Source organism: Leptonychotes weddellii, chromosome 6, assembly GCF_054177405.1.
Source record: "Leptonychotes weddellii isolate Sample4059 chromosome 6, ASM5417740v2, whole genome shotgun sequence".
Classification (NCBI taxonomy): domain Eukaryota; kingdom Metazoa; phylum Chordata; class Mammalia; order Carnivora; family Phocidae; genus Leptonychotes; species Leptonychotes weddellii.
In genome coordinates, this window is record NC_138374.1 from 11,493,010 (window position 1) to 11,514,048 (window position 21,039).

Sequence of the window (21,039 nt, forward strand, 5' to 3'; positions counted from 1 at the left end):
CTTCCTTTTTCTTTCTTTCTTTTTTTTTTTTTTTAAAGATTTTTATTTATTAGAGAGAGAGAGAACGTGACCTGGAGGAAGAGCAGAGGGAGAGGGAGCGAGATCACAAGCAGACTCCCCGCTGAGCACAGAGCCTGATGCGGGGCTTGATCCTAGGACCCTGAGATTATGACCTGAGCCTAAATCAAGAGTCAGATGCTTAACTGACTGAGCCACCTAGGTGCCCCTCCCCATTACTTCTTAAAAGATTGAATGAATTAATGAGGATAAGGTGGATTGGTGCCACAGGAAGTAGTTTTCATTAGATGTGTGTTTCATAGACCTAACAAGAAGTGGCTTTGAGAAATCATATAAGAAGCTGGCAAATAAGACTGGATGTTTGGTGGTTTGACATCTGCCTGCACAGTGCTTAGCAGAGGTGAAGAGCTGCTTATCGCTGCTTTCATCAGTTCACCTCCCTTCCTCAGCCTTCGTCAGAGGTTTGCTAGCTTGCTGGTATAAACTTTCTCTGGGTTGATAATATAAATTCAGGAACATTAGAAAATGAGCCATGATTATTATTTGATTATTGTTTTATTATTATTTTGTTATTTTTAGACTTAAAATTTTAACAAAATTTTACTAATTTATGGTAGCATATTTAATGTTTTTCCTCTGTTCTGGAATAAGTAAATAACTAGTTGCTATTTAAGAGAACAAAAATAATATCTTGCTTCCACTTAGGTGAGAAGAGCCAGTATAGAAAAAGCAAGATTTTAGGAGATTGGGTATCTACTTAGAGAATTCATCATAAAAAGGTGTCCAGACCAAATATTGGAAAATCTTATATTTTATGATTTAATATCCCCTGTTGTGTTTCCCTACAACATTTCATTTCAGACTCCTAGTAGGGGAATACAAACTTACTGAATAGAAACCTTTTCCCTAGAAAATCCACCATGGGAGAAGTATCCACTGCACAATCCGGTGGTTTTGTCTGAAGCATTAAACATGTTGTCGTGGCGCAGGTGGGTAGTGTAGGTATTCTCACGCACAGGGCCCGCAGATGGACATCTCCCTGCAATCTACGTCTCGTTTTCTTTCTTTTCCCGTATCTACTTCCTTCGAGCACTTAGTGACCCCTGCAGGCAATGCTTCGCCTCTCTGCTCATGCTGAGGCCTTGCCAGAGTGGCCTCTTGAGGGGCTGATTTGGGAGCCCGTGACCCGAAGTGCAGCCGTAGAAGCCCTTCTTCAGCCTGTCCGGTGCTGGTGGTCATGCTGCCCTCCTCGGGGCTCTGACACAGATGGGAGCATTTTAAGCCTGTGGTGGGCATTACGGTGGGATCGAGTGTAGCAGCGGACTCATTGGATGAGGGGGGCTGCATCTCCTAAGTCTTCATTTCTGGGGGGCCTGGGTTGTGAAAAGCTCCAAAATATGGTACAGCAGGAAAGGGGGGGCGAGGGAGGGGACTGGGGGAGAGGAAGGGACTGGTTGTCTGCGATGAACCCGGCTGGCATGTCGTTGCGACCGGATTTATTTTACCAGCTTTAATTTGAAGTAGACATTTTGCTCAGTAAAGCAATAAAATGGGAACATTATTCTTAGAGCACCCATGTTGCCCAAAAAGTGTAGTCATTTGTCTTTTCCATCTGCTCACAGCAAAATGAGGATTCTTTTTGGAACAGTAATAACTTCAGTTCCTGAAGCTTCGGCATGTGCATTTACTACTGCTCAAATGCCTGAATTAGACGAGGGATGTAAATGTCAGTTATTGTTAACTGAGATTAATACGTTTCAGGCCATCATTGTGGCATTAATGTAACTGTGAGTTACTGTTTCAGTACTTCAGGCTAAAACAACTTACTAAGGACAGTAATTTTGAGCTTTATAGCACTGGTTCTGAGAAGGAAGGTTGGTAGTGCGTTCTTGTTGGGAGCCCTCAGGATGTTTCTGATTTTCAGCAGAACATTCTATTTCTTTCACCAAAAGGAGAGTTTGAATGTATAATCTCAGGTTTGCTATAATTAGTTCTGATGACAGAGTTAAATACCTTGGCCAAAACTATATAAATCAGTAGTTAAACAGGTTTCTGCAACTGATCATAAATCTCAAACTCCATATGTTAAGCACATTTATTTTTTTAGAGAGACAGCTAAGGGAGGGGCAGGCCAAGGATGGGAATAAAATGTTATCTGAACTTTGAGTAACAGCCTGGAACCTCATATTTAAAATTTACTGATTTCCTTGCTACCTTTGGTCTAAAATGTTCCTTTTCAGTATTTTAATAACCTCGCTTATTGTTTAAGCCAAGTTTGAATTTAATTCTTTTTTTTTTTTTTTTAAGATTTTATTTATTTGACAGAGAGAGAGCACAAATAGGCAGAGAGGCAGGCAGAGGGAGAGGGAGAAGCAGGCTTTCTGCTGAGCAGGGAGCCCGACGTGGGGCTCGATCCCAGGACCCTGGGACCATGACCTGAGCCGAAGGCAGCCGCTTAACCGACTGAGCCACCCAGGCACCTTGAATTTAATTGTTAAACTATCAAGTTTAATTTCCAAAATGTCCAAATTTCTATTTGCTAGGTAAAGATACCTCTTTTTTGGAAATGTTTTGTCCTGCTACACTATAAAAAAAATATTTTATGAGGTCGATATTTAAATAAGATGCCAATTGCGTGTGTTTTTTTATGAGATAAGGTTTTGGGGAAGCAAGGTAATGTTATGTCAGACTGCATTTTGGAAAATTAACTTAGTGTGAAACCCAGTAGTCAAATTCAGAACCAACTGAAACAATTCAAGTTTTTCCATGTTGGCAGAAGTCGCTTTTATTTTTAGTGTCTGGCAGAGCAACAAATGCTTTGCATGTCAATTTAGTATTTTTTCGAGCCAACTGTTTATTCATTGGCTTTAAATTTACACTCTACTAAAGTCTTAGTCCTGACTTTCATGAAACAAATAGTAATATTTGGACAAAATATGTACACGGAAATCTTTTTCCAAAACCAAATGTAGATTGGTATTCGTGGCATCAGTGCCTTTTAACATGGTAATGGATCTAAAAGTACTTTGAAAGTCTAAGGCATTTAGAAACCCAAGGCAATGCATTTCAAGGAATTAATTTTTATTATGAAGTAATCAGCATCTTTCTAGGTTTTCAGATTTAAATTAGTGAGAGACTTTCTGCTAGGAGGTGGAATATATGTTAGAGTAAATTTCAATGAACTATCAAAAGATTATTTTATCAGCGTGTATCTATGCATGACCTCTGTAGCCTACTGAGACAATAAGACCCATTTTCCATTTTGAGGTTGGGATGCTCTCTATAGATTTTGATAAAATGAGCAGAACTGCCTTCTTTAGTCTTTATAATTTTATCCCTCTTCCACACTGCTCACCTTGAAACACACACACACACACACACACACACACACACACTCTCAATGTTGGAGCTGTCATCAACCCCGAGACTTAGTGGGGAGGTGGTTTGTGACTGCAGTCAAGAACATGGTGGTATGTAGCCGATCAAGATGGCCATGAAGAGACTGAGAAAGGAGCCTCCAAACCATTGTGCTCTAATGTTAAAATGAAGTGTGTTGTTTCTTCAGCGGTATCTCCTTCTACTCACTTGTGAGTATTCCAGATTCACTTCGCTAGAATTTCTTCAGATACAGGGGTGCCATCAGAATAGCTTCCTGTAGCACTGGCTTTTGTGATCTTGATCCCCAGAACACAAGTACAGGCTTTTCTGAGGTGGCAGGGCCAGCGGGCGGGGCCCTCTCCATTAAATGCCGTGCAGTATGCTGTGTTTTTAGATGGGCTTGTAAAATCAAGAATTAGCTAAGGGATACTTCTTTTTTTATTAGTATTAGTAACAAAGTTTAGATTTAAGTAGAGAAGGTATAAAGATATTCCTAGTGAGATGGCATTTTAAAAAAATATTTTATTTTATTAGAGAGAGAGGGAACAAGCAGGGGGAGCAGCAGAGGGAGAGGGAGAAGCAGCGCCCCCCCCCGTCCCCCGCTGAGCAAGGAGCCCGACGCGGGGCTCGATCCCAGGACCCCGGGAATATGACCTGAGCCGAACCGACTGAACCACCCAGGTGCCCTGTGAGATGGCATTTTTAAAACATCGAATTTGGGTACCTGCCTTTTATGTCCAGAACAAGTTTCTTAAGGAGGCACAGAATAAAAGGGAATGGAAGGAGAGAAGAGGGTAGTGCCCAAGAGAAGCCTTAGCTCCTGGGTGCTCCTCTGCCAGGTTTCCGATTGTGCCTATTCCCTGGCATTGTTCTAGAAGCCCCGGCCCTTACCTCCTCTGGGGCCCATGGAACGTCTCTTGCTGAATTGCTGCTGGGGGCCTGCCATGTGACAGGTATGGAATGAGGTCATCTTTTCCCACCTCTAATTTCTGAAGGGTGTGTCTGTCCAGTTATTACTTGTTCATTGAACTTAAAGGTTTAGAAACCAACAGCTATAGTACAAGCTGTAATTATTGATGTCTGTTTCATATTCATCTCTAAGTTCTGGCATTTGATCAAAAAGTTAATATATCACTTCATCTTCAGGCTGAATGTGCCTCTGCTATAAACATTTTATTGTTTGATGCATAGTGTATAATTATGACTGCCCAGAATAAAAAGTTTTCATTTGTAATGTGGTGATACTAGAAGAAGTAATTAAGAATGTCACAAGGAATAGTCAAACAATGAAGCCTTGGATTGCTGTGAATTTCTCCCTGCATGACATCTGAGAAACATTTACTGAGCACCTACTATATGTCAGATAGCACACTAACTCTTGTGGTTCCACAGATGAGTCAGCACTGTCTGATGGGAAATGTAGGTAACCCGTGTTTTGGACAACTTGATTTTTAGGTGGGATATTAGAAAATGAGTGACTTTTTCTTTGCCAAATACGAAGGAATCATTTACATGTAATAAATTAAGTAACTTACAAAAATGAGTCACATGGATGGGTGGGCCTTCGCTCCCCCAGGCTGGAGTTTCCTAGCTGGGCAGCTAGCTACAGTCTCTCACTAGCTTAGTGACTGATCCACGCGTGCGCACCTCACAGTGAGTGGGGTTGACACCCTGACTTTATTTCCCAGACTTGCTGCAGAGGTGAGGGTCGTTGACGGGGTCGGATTCAGGAATGAATTGCAGCTGTTTTTGCACAATACTTGGTAATTTCTTAGACTATATCAACATGTCCTCTGTGTTAGAATGGCTGTATCATAGTGTCTGTCCATGTAAGGGTGACGTTAACTACTGCAACAAATAGGTCCCCAAAATATGATGCCTCAACACCATAGAAGTTTACTTCTCGGTCATGGGACAAAGGAAGTTCTGTCAGTGTGGCCACTCAGAGACCCAAACCGACGGCAACTCTCTCACCTTCTTTCCCTAGTAACCCTGGTGTCACCATCTCAGTGAACCGGAAGGGAAAAGAGCATGGGAGGGCACTCATGGGAAGTTTGGGGCCTGGCCTGGAAGTGGAACCCATTACTTGTCATTTTGCACTGGCAGGAGCTTCATTAGTTCACCACACTTAACCACAACGGAGGCTATGAAGTGTAGACTGGCTGTTTCCCAAGAAGAAGAGGAGAGAGATTTTAGCAAATACCTAGCAGTGTTTGCCACCTTGCCTCAGTCACATCAGACCTTGACTTGGAGGCATAGCTAAGTTCTGCTGAGGCATGATGTTGAATAGCGCTGACCGCTATTTGTGATTTGATGTAGGCATTCTTACTTGGCTGTGTTGACAGAGCTGACCAAGATGGCCACTCAGTTACCAGGTAATGTGCATGGTAGAGGTCCCAAGGATCTCGTGTGATGTATAGGTGCTGAAATAGAATTATATGCTCAGTGAGGGCTCAAATGAGAATGTAGTTGCCACCCACGGAAAATCAATCGAGGCTTCATGGCAGAGGCGATGTTTAGTAGAAGTCAAAACGGGTAATTGGGACTTCAGCTGGGACACACAGTTGAAGCATGAGGATCCCAGGCAGGAGGAGCAGCATGGCACAGTGGGGGCAGAGCGAGGGGTTCAGCAGCAGCAGGGTAGGATGGAGTTTGGAGGTCGAGCAGCTGAGCGACGACGCTGGAGAGGGTGGCTGGAACCCACTTGGACAGTTTGTGAGACAGGCTAGGAAGGTTGGACTGAGTGTAGGGAGTGAGGGGACATTGACCCATATTAAGCAAGAAATGTGCAAACTCACGTAGAAGAATGGTGGGTTGGAAGGCAAAACAAAACTGGCCGGTTAAGTGGTTTCAGTAGCCCGGGGAAGAGATTAAGAGAACCTAAACCAGGGCTGTGGGCATTGAGAGCAGGAACCCCGGAGGTGTTCAGGCAGCAGACCTGACAAGACGTGGTGACTGCATGGGGTGGGAGGGGCGCGGGGAGGGTTGGGTGCCTCTGGATGGTGATGTGGAGTGAAGAGGGTAGTTGGAGAGCCAGTAATGTAGGTCATATTTAGCAATTTAGTCCCATTTAGTCATGCCAAGCCCAACATTTTGTAGTAAGTCATCTTTAGTGATGTAGATTGTGGAACCCCACTGTGTCGAGGTACCTGTGGATGCTACTGAGCCACCAGGCAAGATAACAGGGTGGGAGGCAGCCCTTCGAGACAGCATCAGAGGGCTGTGGGGAGCTTGGCCAAGATCAAGGCGTGATCACAATAGACAGTGACTTTGTTCCAGTTTCCTAGAAGGGATGTCTCATGTGTCTTGTGGAAGTTATTTTTAAAGGTGTGTGCTTCTGGAAGAACCTGTAAGGGAGGGAGGGAAGCTGATGTGGAAGGGGAAGAGCCAGTTGAGCCTTAGATCTGTGAAACCCCTCCCCCCACCCCTTGCAGCAAAAGAGCCAGCCTCTCCTGCCCTCACTGGGTCAGTCAGGGGCTGTGGGCTGCCCTTGGGGTGGAGGGCCATGACTTCCCTGGGCAAGGTGGCCTCCCTCGTGGTGAGCAGTCCTCCAGAAAGGGGGACCTGTTAGCAGCCTAAATAGCAGCCAGGGATGGGTACACTGATGCAGTAATGGGGAGATAATGGGAGTGTGACTACGTGTGCCGGGTACATGCACAGACAATCCCGGTCGTGGCTTGGGTCCAGGTCTCCAAGCGGTGTGGGGTGGTGGACGGGAAGCCTGGAGGATGTAAATAATCCACACTTCGCCTGATGTCATGAGTAAATGTGAATTGATATGACTGATTGTGCTACATGGAAGCCTGCTGGATTTGAAATCCTAAGTGTTGGGAGCGTTGATTCCAAGAATGAACTAAACCCTTTAATTTTAATAACCATCTCTGAGATAGTATGAAAACTAGCAAGCTGTTTAAAGATTTAAAAAACTCATGATCAACCTACAACCGTGCATACAGCAGATGCTGTTCAGACAGTGGAAAAGGAGTAAAAATTAAACCTACTACTACAGGATATGTGCTTAAATATATAGATAAATAGATATCTATAGATAGATACATAAATACAGATATAAACAGAGAGAGGAGTAACTTCTGAAATAAGGTCCATGGAATCTTGTCCCATAAAGGAAAACAGATTTGTGTGGTCAAATATGGGAAATATTGCATGCTGTTGTCTCAGTGTACTTCATCAACACATTAAGGGCTCTGAGAAGTCAGTAAACTTCTGCTGATAGCGCAGTGCTTATTAGTTTTTGTTTAAAAATATGTGGGTTTTTTTTTTTTTTGTCACCTAACCATTTATTAATAATCCACACATTTAGTTGCAACACCCTGGGAAATACAGATCTAACTGTATAATAGCTATGGAATGGTAACATTTTAGACTAACAGCTCTCTTGCTCTGGGAACTTTGGGAAGAGCCTGTGTGCGTTCCCAACTCTGTGTTTGTGCTGAACTCCTCCCATCCCCATCTAGCCTAACCCATCCTTTATTTGAGGCTCACCTTAATTTCTCATATTCCCAAGGTTTCCTTGACCTCTTCCTCCAAGGCATGGAAATCACATCCTTGGAACCCTTGTATTATGTAGGTTTCCAAGTCCAACCCAGACCTACTGAATTACTATGTGGTTTGGAACTTTTGTTTTAAACCTCTCAGGTGATCCTCATGCCCAGCAGCTAGCTGGGCACAGAATTTCAGGCCAACATTTTGTGTGGATGAAAGGATGGATGGATGGATGGATGCATGGATGGATGCATGGATGGATGGATGGCTGGCTGGATGGATGGGTAAATACATGCATACCTGATCCTTCCTGCTAAACCATTTGAAATCCTGTCTAGATGTTCTTATTAAATCCTCATGACTGAGAACAGAAACCTCGGAACTTTTGTTCCAAGGAAATGTTCTACTGAATATTTTTTAAAACTCTGAGAATTCAGTGTTGTCGGGCACCTGGGTGGCTCAGTTGGTTAAGCGACTGCTTTCGGCTCAGGTCATGATCCTGGAGTCCCGGGATCGAGTCCCACATCGGGCCCTCTGCTTGGCAGGGAGCCTCCTTCTCCCTCTGACCCTCCCCCCTCTCATGTGCTCTCTCTCTCTCATTCTCTCTGTCTCAAATAAATAAATAAAATCTTTAAAAAAAAAAAAAAGAATTCAGTGTTGTCTATGTTCCTGCCTTAAAGCAATGCCTTAATTCTTCATATATCACAGAAAAGTCTAGCAGGTTGAGAAGCTAACATGTTCTCATTACTCTTTCCATACAATGCTCCTGGAAGCACATTACACCTATTTTTATAGATGAGGAAACGGAGCTGCCGGGACCTTTAAGAGAGAACTTGAAAGCCATACATTTAGCATAAACGATCAGGATTAGACCCAGGCCAGGCCTTTGCTCTTTCTCCCCATTCCAGTGCTTCTCAAAGTGTGAGCAGGCACCACCTGCAAGCAGAAGAATCACTTGTTAAACATGTAAATTACAGGGGGTGGGACCTGGGGTTCTGCATTTTAATAAGCTGTGATTAATGCATACTAACATTGAAGAATCATTGTCTTGGAGTAGCACCTCCTTGCTCTAGGGGGAAGCTGGAATGGGAAAGAACAACAAGCCATTGAAACTTGCACGTCTTATCACAAACCATAGGGAGGGAGGTGTACCATGTAGTATAAATTCTGAGTCTAAAATTCCATTAATATAAATGGTCATAGCCCCCAACTGGCCGGCTCTACTCAGTAAATCACTTTCATTAAAAAAAAAACGTACTGGCAAAAAAGGCTCCGTGTCAAAGAACTCAATTGGAATCCTTGCTTGGTACTTGCATCCTTGCCAACAGTGCTCAAAAATAAAAAAGAAAAAATCCAAAGTCCCTGTACATAAAAGTTCCATTCCCCATGGTGGAGGGCTTAATTAAAGTCCTCAGATGTTTCTCTGCACCTTGGAAGGCATTTTTATGAAATCCACAAATTACCAGAAGTGGCTCCAACAATTCTTGAGGTCAGAAGCTGTGTAAATTGGGCGGCTCCATCAGGAACAAGCTGCCTTCTGTCGGGATTCAATGTCCTCGATGCTTTACCTCTAGCCTTGTGGCAGTAAGGACCGCCTAGGGCACTAGAGCATTCTCCAAAGTTAAGGACACGTAACCGTCTGGAAGAAATGGGTTTTCCCCCATTTTCTTTCCTGATTCTTTAAATAAATATGTGTTGAGGGCCTGGGATGTGCCCGGCACTATTGTAAGCTCTGAGGAGGATATGGCGCTAGGGGAGAAAAAAAGACAAATCCCGAACTTCATGGATATCCTATTCCTGTGGGGAAGACAGAAAATAAGTTAATTACATGGTATCACAGTGGTCCCCAGAGTGGGGTGCTTGACCAGGAGCACCTGGGAAATGTAGAAATCGCAAGTTCTCAAGTTCCAGGCCAGACCCAAGTCAAAAACTGTTGTAACAAACACTCCAGGTGACTCTTCCACACTCACGTTTGAGAACCGCTGGGCTCTGTAATGGTGAAAAGTTATGGAGAAAAAGAGAGGGTCCAGGGAGGTGTTGCTGAGACATGCAAATGTTCAAATAGTGAAGTGGTTACACACTGGACTCTTGGAGAAACCCAGATTCAAATTCCAGCTCTGCCACTATGAATCATGTAGCCTCAAGTGGGTTACTTAACCTCTCTGCATCTTGGGTTCTCCTGCAAAGTGAGAGATCATAATAGTACCCATCTGATAGGGCTGTGGGGTACTGAGATCCTGACACACAGCAAATAATGTCCTTGTGGGGAGTCAGTTCTCTGGGGTCTCTTGTATTTCTGCACATCTTGCAAGCAAGCAGTAACTACCCTTTGTTCCAAACTATATTTGCAAGGATGTTTGTATATAAACAGCCTTGGAAGATTGAGACAGTGCCTCCCTCTGGGGCAAAGAGCAGCCATGTTTACTGTCAGTATAATAAAGCAGATGTCTCCCTCTGGAGCTCAGACAGCCATGCTTAACTCCCATTATAAAAGATTCAGTTCCCTAAGCTCAGAGTTCCTCTCCTTTAATGTGAGCCATGCAGCGAGCAGGTGGCATCTGGCCCTCTTCGTATCACACTGTAGGAATTGGCACAAACAATGCCAGGACAATGGCTTGCTGCTCCTGAGATAGAAACTGTCCCTTTGTCTCTGCATCTAATGTCTCCCCCCAGCAGCCACGAAACAGTGGCAGGCTCACTTGCTAACTCGAAGCAGGGTGAAGTCTCAGCTTGTTCTCAGTTCATGATAATACCATATAAGTGTTTATGTAGGTGTGTGTTGGTATCACTGTTATTACTCCCTGTGGTGTGCCAATTTTCTGGAAGAAACAGAAACGTACCTGGTGGATCCAGCCTTCAGAGAGTTTCCCGGTGACCCAAAGAGGTTAAATATTTACGTAACATTGACACAAAAGACAGTGAAGCTTGGGTTTGAATCTAGGCTCTGGACTCTGACTAGCCACGGGAACTGTCTAAGTCTCAATATCTTATTTGGAAAGTGGTGTTAATGATGCTTACTTTGTGAAGTTGTGAACATTAAGATCATGCATGCAGTGAATTTAGCAGAAGACCTGGCATGCAGTAAACAGTTACCGTTAGCTGGTATTACTGTATTAATTTTGTGGGTAGAATATGGTCAGAGCATTTTCTATTCTTTCCCTGGATCTTTAGGGAAAGAAGACCCAATCCTGTACTAGAATGCAGGTAGAAGCTGTTTTAGTTGAAACTACTCAAGCCTTTGGATTCTGTCCAAAGAATTCCCCAAAGCTGAGTTCCTATAGGTGAGGTGGATAAAGAACTGAACTTAGAGTCAAAAGGCTCTCAGTTCATATATAATCTGAAGTTTAGTATAATATAATAATTTGAAATTTATATGATTGTGAAAATTATATTAATGTTCATAAAATTCTTAGCATACACTATGTTCAATTAATGTTATTCAGTCCCCTAGACCTCAACACCATGATTTAAGGGACTGTGCCCTTTTCAGACTGTATCCCTAGGACCTTTCACACTGATAGGTACAGGGCTCGATAAATATTTGTTGACTGAGTTCGTGAGCAAAAGGACCTACTAACTAGTTAACAAATTCTTACTTTCTTCTGTCTCTTCTTTGGAAACATTTTTGTTTTAAAGCATTGTCACTATATTTGTCTGAAACCAAAAAAATCTTGACAAAGCCTCATTTCCTCATCTTCTCTGCCACTGGTTTTTAACTTTCTGGAGGCTACAGACAGACCCTGTCTCTGAAAGGATACATGTGTAAACATACACACTGCATTTTGACATGTTTCCAGTCATTCCAAGCCCTCTTGAACTCTTTCCACCTAGAGGACCCTGCTTAAACACTCCTGTTCTAGGGTACCCAGCCCTCTGAGGTGGGTACAGAATCACATCCTGTCTATCTGTCCAAATCAGCAAGCTATCATGGACAATCTACAACATAGTAGCTTTTCCTTTTTCTCTTCAAGGCCACACAAGACCTACTTCCAATCTACTTAAGATTTAGGGGTACAAAGAGTTAAAGCAATTCAGGTATTTTGGGTTCCTTACAATAGACTTGTGGTTTTTGAGATAAGCTAATGGAAATGTTATTTCTAAAAAAGTAATTCAGTCTTACTGATCATGCTTATAATCCTGATAATTCTAAACATACTTTCTATAACCATATTTCTCCTCCCCTTCCATTCTCTAGTTGTGAGAAAACCCACCCAATGGTCAAAGCTTTACCAAGCTTCTCATGGCCCTAGGGAACTGAGCAGTCAAGACCCTTCTGGAAGCAGAAAGGAGGATAAGGCAAGAAAAGACTTTCTAAAACTAAATCATGTCAAGTGCCTTGCTTGACCTCAGAAAACTACTTAACCAGGTTGGTAATTGATTGACAGGGGAACTCAAAGGGGGAAATGGGGAATGTATGAAAACACTTAAGTAAAACTGCCCAAAGGAAGAACCTGAAAAGTTCAGCCATAGATTTTCTGAGAAGATTTAAAGTGTAGGCATTAGTGTATTCAAGAATTAGGCAGTGAGTTTTCCCCATTTGGAAGCTAAAAAAGGAATGATCTCCTGCCCAAGACAAAGAAGAAAATGATTTGGGCCCAGAGGGAACTGTCACTCACATATACACTGTCCAGGGGGCCATAGAAGGATTATAGCCGCCATTTTGGCTTCTCTAAAGTGAAGCAGCAAAACAATGTCTAGTGGTTGCTAGGCAACCATTAGCCCATTGCTGCCCTTTTCCATTAAACATTATCTGCCTTCTTAGATTGTTTTAATTTATTTTTTAAACAGGAAAGGTAGTGCAACAGAGAATTACCAGTGCGACCTAACAATAAAAATGCATTTGAGGTGAAGGCTTTGCAAAGGTTAGATCACTCTTGGGTGGGATGTTAAAGATAGTGACAGTTGTCTGAAACCGCTCCCCCCCCAAAATTTCACCGTTTGACCTCATGTTTCCTGATGCCAAAAATAATAAACTGGAGACATAATGATAATCTCTGATCATTATGAAACTTAAGGCCAGAAATGTTTATATTGATCTAGTTTGAATAGTCTTCTTTGTGCTCTGCTATGATCTACCCCACTCTAGTTCTTGTCCTAAAGCAAGTCTATCAGCAAAGACTGGTTGTCAAAGGTGGTGAAATGAAGTTCTGGCTCTGACCAGCTTTGCAGACAGCTAAAATCCTCTTATTCACAGTCCTTGAGCATAGACACATGGAAATAACACCTGTTTGTGAAAGGGACACTTTCTGGGACATAAAACTGAAAAGTACCTGGAAGGAGAAAATACAAGTCTTTACTCAAAACCCATTTGCATTCAAGTTTTAGAGCTACATTTATAACTTTCCCAAGAGGATGAGAGGTGCCCAGCAAAAGGGTGTAAAATCAGGATTAGGAAAAGTTAACTGCTAGCCTGTCATGCACCATGCACAAACATGTGTTTTTTTGTTTTTTTGTAAAGATTTTATTTATCTACTTGACAGAGACACAGCAAGAGAGGGAACACAAGCAGGGGGAGTGGGAGAGGGAGAAGCAGGCTTCCCGCGGAGCAGGGATCCTGATGCGGGGCTCGATCCCAAGACCCTGGGATCAATACCTGAGCCAAAGGCAGGTGCTTAACGACTGCGCCACCAAGGCGCCCCCAAACATGTGTGTTTAAATTCCAGTGGGTTCACTGTCTGTCTCAGAGGACCTGTCTGGGAAAGGATTCAGGGAAAGAAGATAGGTTGATTCCATGGACTGGGCTCAAACACTTACAGCCACACATAGAAAGTTAGCTCTCTCACTCCCACAAACACCCAAGATAAAGGAGATGGGAGCGGTTGTATGGCCTGGGAGGATGGAATATGTGAACAACTAGGTTCCAAGCCTGGTTCTCCTGCTCACCAGTTGTGAAGACCCTGGGCAACTTTCCTGTGTTCTTTATCTGTAAGTGAAGGTAGGATAACCACTTCATCAGGGCTGTTAAGAGAACCAAACAATGTGGTGGATGGTAAATGGCAGCTACCGATTTGATTATTACTTTACTCCGGCTGTTACCATCACCTCCACTACTAGTACTATTCCTATGTAGTGGAGAAACACTGTTTCAGGTTGCCCCTTTCAGACATCTTCTCTTCCTCCAGGCTGCCTTTGGTGTTCCAAGGTAACTTCATCTGGACAGCAAGAATGTATAAATATATCAATATATGTGCATAATATTGCTCAGGACCGTTTAACAGGGAGGGACTCCGTACCCATCAGATACCTGGCCTTTGGAGAGTTGACACCTTTGGACAAAGATGGACCAACAACGTGATGCCTGCCAAGCTGTGGGACCCTGGCTTGACAGGTGTTGGTCTGACTGCCAGTGCATATGCTCACCTCTGCTGAGATACAGCCACCGTGCTTTGACATGGGGCTAAGCACTTCATAGGCATTATCATTTAATTGTACAGCTCTGTGAAATAGATACTATTACCCTTATTTTACACATATGGACGCTTAAGTGCAGAGAAGTTCTAGAACTGGCCAAGACCAAGCCAGGGTAAACGGCAAAGCCAAAGCCCAAAGTCCTGCGAGTGCTGTATTGACATACTGGCCATGGTCTTGATGAGGTGGGACAGCTGGGGCCAGGAGAAAAGAAGGCCTGTGCAAGTCACACATCCTCACGGAATTTTTAAGCCTCCCCATCTTCTTCTAATTGGTCTAGGAGGTACAGGGCTGAAGAGGACCTAACCAGTGCAAATAATGGCAGCTGACAGCAGAATCATAAATATAACCTGAATTCCCAGACAACCAACAGGCACATCCTTGTTCAGGTTATTAGCTCAAAAAGAACAGCTGACAGGAGACGTTTACATGAGATGTGCATTTAAGCTTTGTGGTTGGCTGGGGATAGAAAGTAGGTAAATAAATGACAGTGGTTAGGAGAAGTAGGAAAACTGGAATCAGAGGATTTTGATGTCTAGATCCAGCAAAATGAAAATAAATTCATTTATTCACTCAATATGTATTCAGTATTATGTGCCAGTATATGCCAGGCATTGTATAATACTAGCAAGTTATTTTATGGATATTGACACACGGACTGTCAAGTTTATATGGAGAGGCAAAAGACCCAGAATAGCCAACATGATATTGAAGGAGAAGAACAAAGTTGGAGGACTGACCCTACCTGACTTCAAGACTTAACTATAAAGCTACGGTAATCAAGACAGTGTGGTACTGGTGAAAGAATAGATCAGTGGAACAGAAAAAAGAGCCCAGAAATAGACCCATATAAATATAGTCAACCGATCTTTGACAAAGGAGCAAAAAGCAATACAACGGAGCAAGGGTAGTCTCTTCAACAAGTGGTGCTGGATATCCACCAAAATAAAAATATGGATATCCACACAAAATAAAAAAATGAATCTGGGCCCAGACCTTATTACACCCTTCACAAAAATGAACTCAAAGTGGACCATAGGTTTAAATGTAAAATTCTAAACTATAGAATTCCTAGAAGATACAGGAGAAAACCTAGATGACCTTGGGTATGGTGACGCCATTTTGAATACAACACCAGGCATGAACCATGAAAGAAATGATAAGATGGACTTCACTAAAATTAAAGATCTCTGCTCTGAGGAAGACAATATCAAGAGAATTAGAAGACAAGCCATAAGTTGGTAGAAAGTATTTATAAAAGACACATCTGATGAAGGAAAATTATCCAAAATATACAAAGAACTCTTAAAATTCAATAAGAAAACAAATGACCTGATTAAAAAATAGGCCAAAGTTCTTAACAGACACTTCATCAAAAGAGATACATAGATGGCCAATAAGCATAGGAAAAGATGCTCCACATTTTATGTCCTCAGGGAAATGCAAATTAAAACAACAATGAGGCACCACTACATACCTATTAGAATGGCCAAAATCCAGAACATAGACACCACCAAATGCTGATGAAGATGTAGAGCAACAGAAACTCTCATTCTTCACTGGTGGGAATGCAAAATGGTACAGCTACTTTGGAAGACAGTTTGGTGGTTTCTTATGAGCTAAACATACTCTTCCCATATGATGTAGCAATTGTGCTCCTTGATTTTTACTCAAAGGAGGTGAAAACTTAAGTCCACTAAAACCTACACATGGATGTTTATTCACAATTGCCCAAAATTGGAAGCAACCAAGATGTCCTTCAGTAGGTGAATGGACAAATAAACTCTGGTACATGCAGACAATGGAGTATTATTTAGCACTAAAAAGAAATGAGTTATCAAGCCACAAAAGGACATGGAAGAAACTTAAAAAGCATATTACTAAGTGAAAGAAGGCTATGTATGATTCCAATGTCTATATGACATTGTGGAAAAGGCAAAACTATAGTGAGAATAAAATGATCAGTGGTTACCAGGGCGGTGTGGCGGGGTGGGGGCGGAGGGGTGGGGAGGGAAGGAGGGATGAATAGTCAGAGCACAGAGGAGATTTAGGACAGCAAAACTATTCTCTAGGATATAATAATGGTGGATACATGCTATTACACATTTGTCTAAACCCACAGAACACCAGGAGTGAACCCGAATGTAACCTACGGACTCTGGGCAATGATGTGTCACCATAGGTCCATTAATTATAACAAAGGTCCCACTCTGGTGGGGGGTCTTGGTAATGGGGGAGGCTGTGCATGTATGGGGGCAGGAAAATCTTTGTGGGAAGAGATTTTGGGAAATCTCTGTACCTTCCTCTCAGTTTTGTTGTAAACCTAAAACTGCTCTAAAAAAGTTTTTATTTAAAAAAAGAAGAAGAAGAAAACCAAAGGATGCAGCCTTCCTTGTTGCAGACAGACACCTCCCTCTTGTAGCTTGCAGTCCAGGGCACGAGAAAAAGAGTCACCTACCTAGATAAAAAGTATAGCTGGCTAAGTGGTATAAAGGAGTTTGAAGTTCCAGGAGGGAATCTGATATGGAGATGTGACCTGATCGAGGAGGACCAGGGAGGCTTCCCTGAGGAATGAGAATAGAGCTCAGCTCTAAAAGCAGAGGGAGTCAGAACAAGAGGGCATGGAAAGGAACTCTGCCCAGAGGGAACAGCCTCTGCTATGCTCACTTAGAGGCATGAGAGAGGGTTGTGGGTGGAGGACAGAAAGTCAGGAGGGATGAGGTCTGAGATGAGCCTAGAGGGACAGGGGTAGAATAAGTCAGGTCCAACTGCACAGCAGGAGAGAGACCCAAGCACTTCCCTAATCACTAACATCTGTCAAGCCTACTCAGTGCCCGGGCTCTGAGATCGCAGGGCTGCTAACTGCAGTGGGCTGACATCTGGACCTCCCTGTCCCTGCTTCCTGCAGCCATGTGCTCTGCCATGTTCTCAGGTTCTGGGGGCGTTTCTGGTGGCCTGCCATTCTGCACACCTGCCACCTACTCTTAGCTGCATCATTTAGTTATAGCCTGTGTTTTCCTCTGTGGTTGAAGAGGCTTTACTTGGGGCTCTTATATCTGCTATGATCCCCTGCTGCCCCAAAGGGGACTATGGTTCTGGAAGTGGCTACACCGGGTAGGACAGCGATCCTCAGGAATGCCACAACTTGACTGCTGGCCATCCAAAGAACTTGCCCTTCAAAACTCAGAATGAGTAGGCTCCGCATGGCCTCCCCTGCACTCTGGGAGGATGACAGTTCACTGGCCTTTGGCATCAAGCAGACATGTGATACCATAAGAGAACAGCAAAACCAGTTCTCTGGTTTATATAAATCAGGCTCTTATAAGTTTAGTCAACACGAGTCAACTTCCCCACCTAGAAATACTTCTGAGACTTTGGCAAGGCCAGATAACTGCAATCTCAGAGCCTGGACACTGAGTAGGCTTGACAGATGTTAGTGATTACGGAAGTGCTTGGGTCTCTCTCCTGCTGTGCAGTTGGGCCTGACTTATTCTACCCCTGTCCCTCTCTAGGCTCACCTAGCACGGTGAAACCCCATGCTGGAACATCACCCCATCACAATCATGTATGTATTTTTCTTATCCTCAATTATTTATTATTTATTTATTTATTTAAATTCACTTTTTTTTAAAGATTTTATTTATTTATTTGAGAGAGAGAGAATGAGAGACAGAGAGCACGAGATGGAAGAGGGTCAGAGGGAGAAGCAGACCCCCTGCTGAGCAGAGAGCCTGATGCGGGACTCGATCCCGGCACTCCAGGATCATGACCTGAGCCGAAGGCAGTCGTTTAACCAACTGAGCCACCCAGGCGCCCTTAAATTCACTTTAGTTAACATATACTGTATCATCAACTATTTAAAAGGATTTACTCGAAGAAACTCCAGGGTGGTTATTTTATAAGCATGATTCAGTTGACAATTCATTAGCAAAATGAGCAAATACTTATTTGCAAATATAAAAACTATCAATTTAGAACGCCTGGGGCATCCTGCGCTGCGTCATCGACATCTGCATGAAGCTGGAGGAGGAGGGCAAGTACCTCATCCTCAAGGACCCCAACAAGCAGGTCATCCGCGTCTACAACCTGCCCCACGGCACATTCAGCTCTGATGAGGACGATGAGGATGAAGAGGAGAAGGAGGAGGAGGAAGAGGAAGAAACTTAAACCAGACGGTGATGTGAAGCTGGAGTTTGTGATTCCACTGAGCCTAGAAGGGCTTTGGACGCTCAGTGGAAAGCTTGCCTGATTCTTGCTGTCTGAAGTTTGACGGTGGAATAAAGTGTAACTATGTAGTCTCTTAAAAAACAAACAAACTATCCATTTGGTCACTATTGTGAACCGCACAGCTTACGGATATAGAGCCATCACATTAGAGTGGGGCTTTTCTTCCAGTTCCAATTTTTAATAAAAAAGTCATTGTTATGGAAAATGTCTAAACACAAATCCCCTTCATTTTTTGGTTTATGAGAACTTTGAAATTGGCCCATTGTCCTAAGTATCTCATTAAATAATAGTTTGTTAGGAAAGGATAAAGCTTTTCTGATTAGACAGTTTTAGGGGAATTGCAGTCCAGATTTTAAATCTCAATAAGTCCATCCTGAAGCCTGAGAATTTGGCATTGGAGATCAATATTTAAGGGGCTCCTGGAAATGGTAAATGATTGGAGCTGCCAACAACAGTCAGCCTCCTCTCAGAGCATCCCTGCTTACATGCTGTTTGCAGCGTCAAAGCTCCCAGCAACTACTTGGCCGGTGGTCACACTCAGAAGGAGCCCACACTCCTCTGTCTGATTGCACAAACTAGTGCTGCTGCCCAGGCAAGGTCCACGGTTCATGATGCTGCAGGCTGAGGCCACCCCCAAGATTGCCCAGGCCACCGAGAGTTTTCCTGCATGGCCAGACTTCAGGTAAGTCTCCAGAGTCCTGGTCTGGCCCTCACTGTGCAGATCCAGTTGTCTGGCCTTACCAAAGTCTCAGAAGTATTCCCAGGTGGAGAAGTTGACTCATGTTGGCTAAACTTGTAAGAGCCTGATTTATGTAAACAGGATGTTAATTTATTAATTTACATCAAGAAACAAAACTACCCAGGGAACTGGACTCTTGTACTCAGCACTCAGCAGAGTCTCTTCTGGTAAGAAAATGACCCAGGAAGCCAAAACCACAACCTGCCATCTTTAGCCTTGATGACATCCTTCTCTATACTTCTACAGCTGGCCCCTACTATCCACCCACCCCCTTCTGATGGGCACCATCTTCCTTTTGCTATGTCAATACCTTCCATCAGGTTCCTGTCCTCTAGGCCTTTCTGAAGTGACTTTGGGTATCTATGTTCCAACCTTTTAAGTGTAGAGTTAATTCCCTGAAATTCCTGGTTCCTGGTGGTGGTGGTGAGGTGGGTACTCACTGATGTCCTGTTGTACCTCTTCCAATTTACAAACTGTAGTAAAATCTCTTGTCTTTAAAGAAAAACGAAACTACTTTGGGACTCTTTAGCAAAAGAGTCTGTGACTTAAAAGAGAAAGAAAATTAGTTATCCTCAGACTTTTTCAGGCAACGCTTTAGGTCATAAGAAAATGGGATAACAGAGGAACATATTTAAGATACTCGAGTTAAGAAAATGTGAGCCAAGGATTTTAATCCACCAAAACTGATCTTCAAGTATAAAGACATGAATGAACTAAATTGTCAGAAACTCCGGGAATATTGTTCCCAGGAGCTCTTCCCAAGGAATCTAGTAAAAAATAAACTTCAGACTGGGGAGACATTGATGTAAGAAATTGAAAATAAATTGCATCAAGGAAGTTTATAATATGTAATAGCTATGTGATCTGACAATGCACATATGAGGCAAAAATCGGGAGGGTAGGAACAAGAATTGCATAAGCAAGAGCAAATCCCAGCAAGGGATTAGGGAAAATCAAATCCTTAATCCCAAAGTCACACCCACTAGGATGACTATAATCAAAAAAAAAAAAAAAAAAAAAAAGAAGGAAAATAGGTGTTGGTGAGTATGTGAAGATATTGGAACCCTCATACATTTCTGAATTTCTGAGTGGGAGCATAAAATGATGCAGCCACCGGGGAAGACAGTTTTGTGGTTTCCCCAAAGAATTAAACAGGGCGCTGGCATATGACCCTATGTGATTCTACCTCTATGTGGATACTCAAGAGAATTGAAAACAGGTGTTCACACAATGTTCATTGCAGTATTATTCATAACAGCCAAAAGTTGGGAACAACCCAAATGTCCATCAACCTAATGAGTTGATCAGCCAAATGTGATATAACGATACAAGGAAATATTATTCAGTCATAAGAAGGAACAAAGTACTAATACACAAGACAACATGGATAAACCTTGAAAGCATCATGTTAAATGAAAAAGGTTAGATACAAAAGATCACATACTGTGTGATTCTGTTCGTATGAAATGTCCAGAACAGGCAAATTCATAGCGACAGAAAGTAGATTAGTAATTGCAAAGTGGGGAGGGGGGTGGGATGGAGGATGGGGAGTAACTGGTACAGTGTTTCTTTTGGGGGTGATGATAATGTTTTGGAATTAGGTAGTGGTGGTGGTCATACAACTCTGTGAATTTACTAAAATCCACTGAACTGTACACTTTTTTTTTTATTCTTATGTTAATCCCCATACATTACATCATTAGTTCTAGATGAAGTGTTCCATGATTCATTGTTTGTGCATAACACCCAGTGCTCCATGCAGAACG

The 21,039-nt window shown here is 42.9% G+C and overlaps 1 protein-coding gene across 3 annotated transcripts; it reads left to right on the forward strand.

Annotated features, from left to right (window-relative positions):
* Positions 1-6: 6 nt before the first annotated feature.
* On the forward strand, positions 7-20,786 carry LOC145722129 (eukaryotic translation initiation factor 3 subunit D-like). Of its 3 annotated transcripts, none has more exons than XR_014146171.1 (3): positions 7-5,771; positions 12,095-12,265; positions 17,941-20,786. XR_014146171.1 is itself a non-coding variant. In XM_081823427.1 (3 exons), the coding sequence occupies exons 2-3, from the start codon at positions 12,224-12,226 to the stop codon at positions 18,472-18,474; spliced, it is 234 nt and encodes a 77-aa protein (XP_081679553.1). In that variant the 5' UTR covers positions 7-5,771; positions 12,095-12,223; the 3' UTR covers positions 18,475-20,786. The 3 variants fall into 3 exon arrangements, 1 of the variants encoding a protein (XP_081679553.1); XR_014146172.1 differs by lacking the exon at positions 17,941-20,786 and adding an exon at positions 14,022-14,330; XM_081823427.1 differs by having other exon boundaries at positions 18,283-20,786.
* Positions 20,787-21,039: the final 253 nt, after the last annotated feature.

Bases quoted from the DNA above. Each gene is read 5' to 3' on its own strand.
- LOC145722129 (XM_081823427.1), top strand. From the start codon at position 12,224: ATGTCAAGTGCCTTGCTTGACCTCAGAAAACTACTTAACCAG. The intron at 12,266-18,282 runs GTTGGTAATTGA...CTATCAATTTAG, and splicing joins TCAGAAAACTACTTAACCAG to AACGCCTGGGGCATCCTGCG.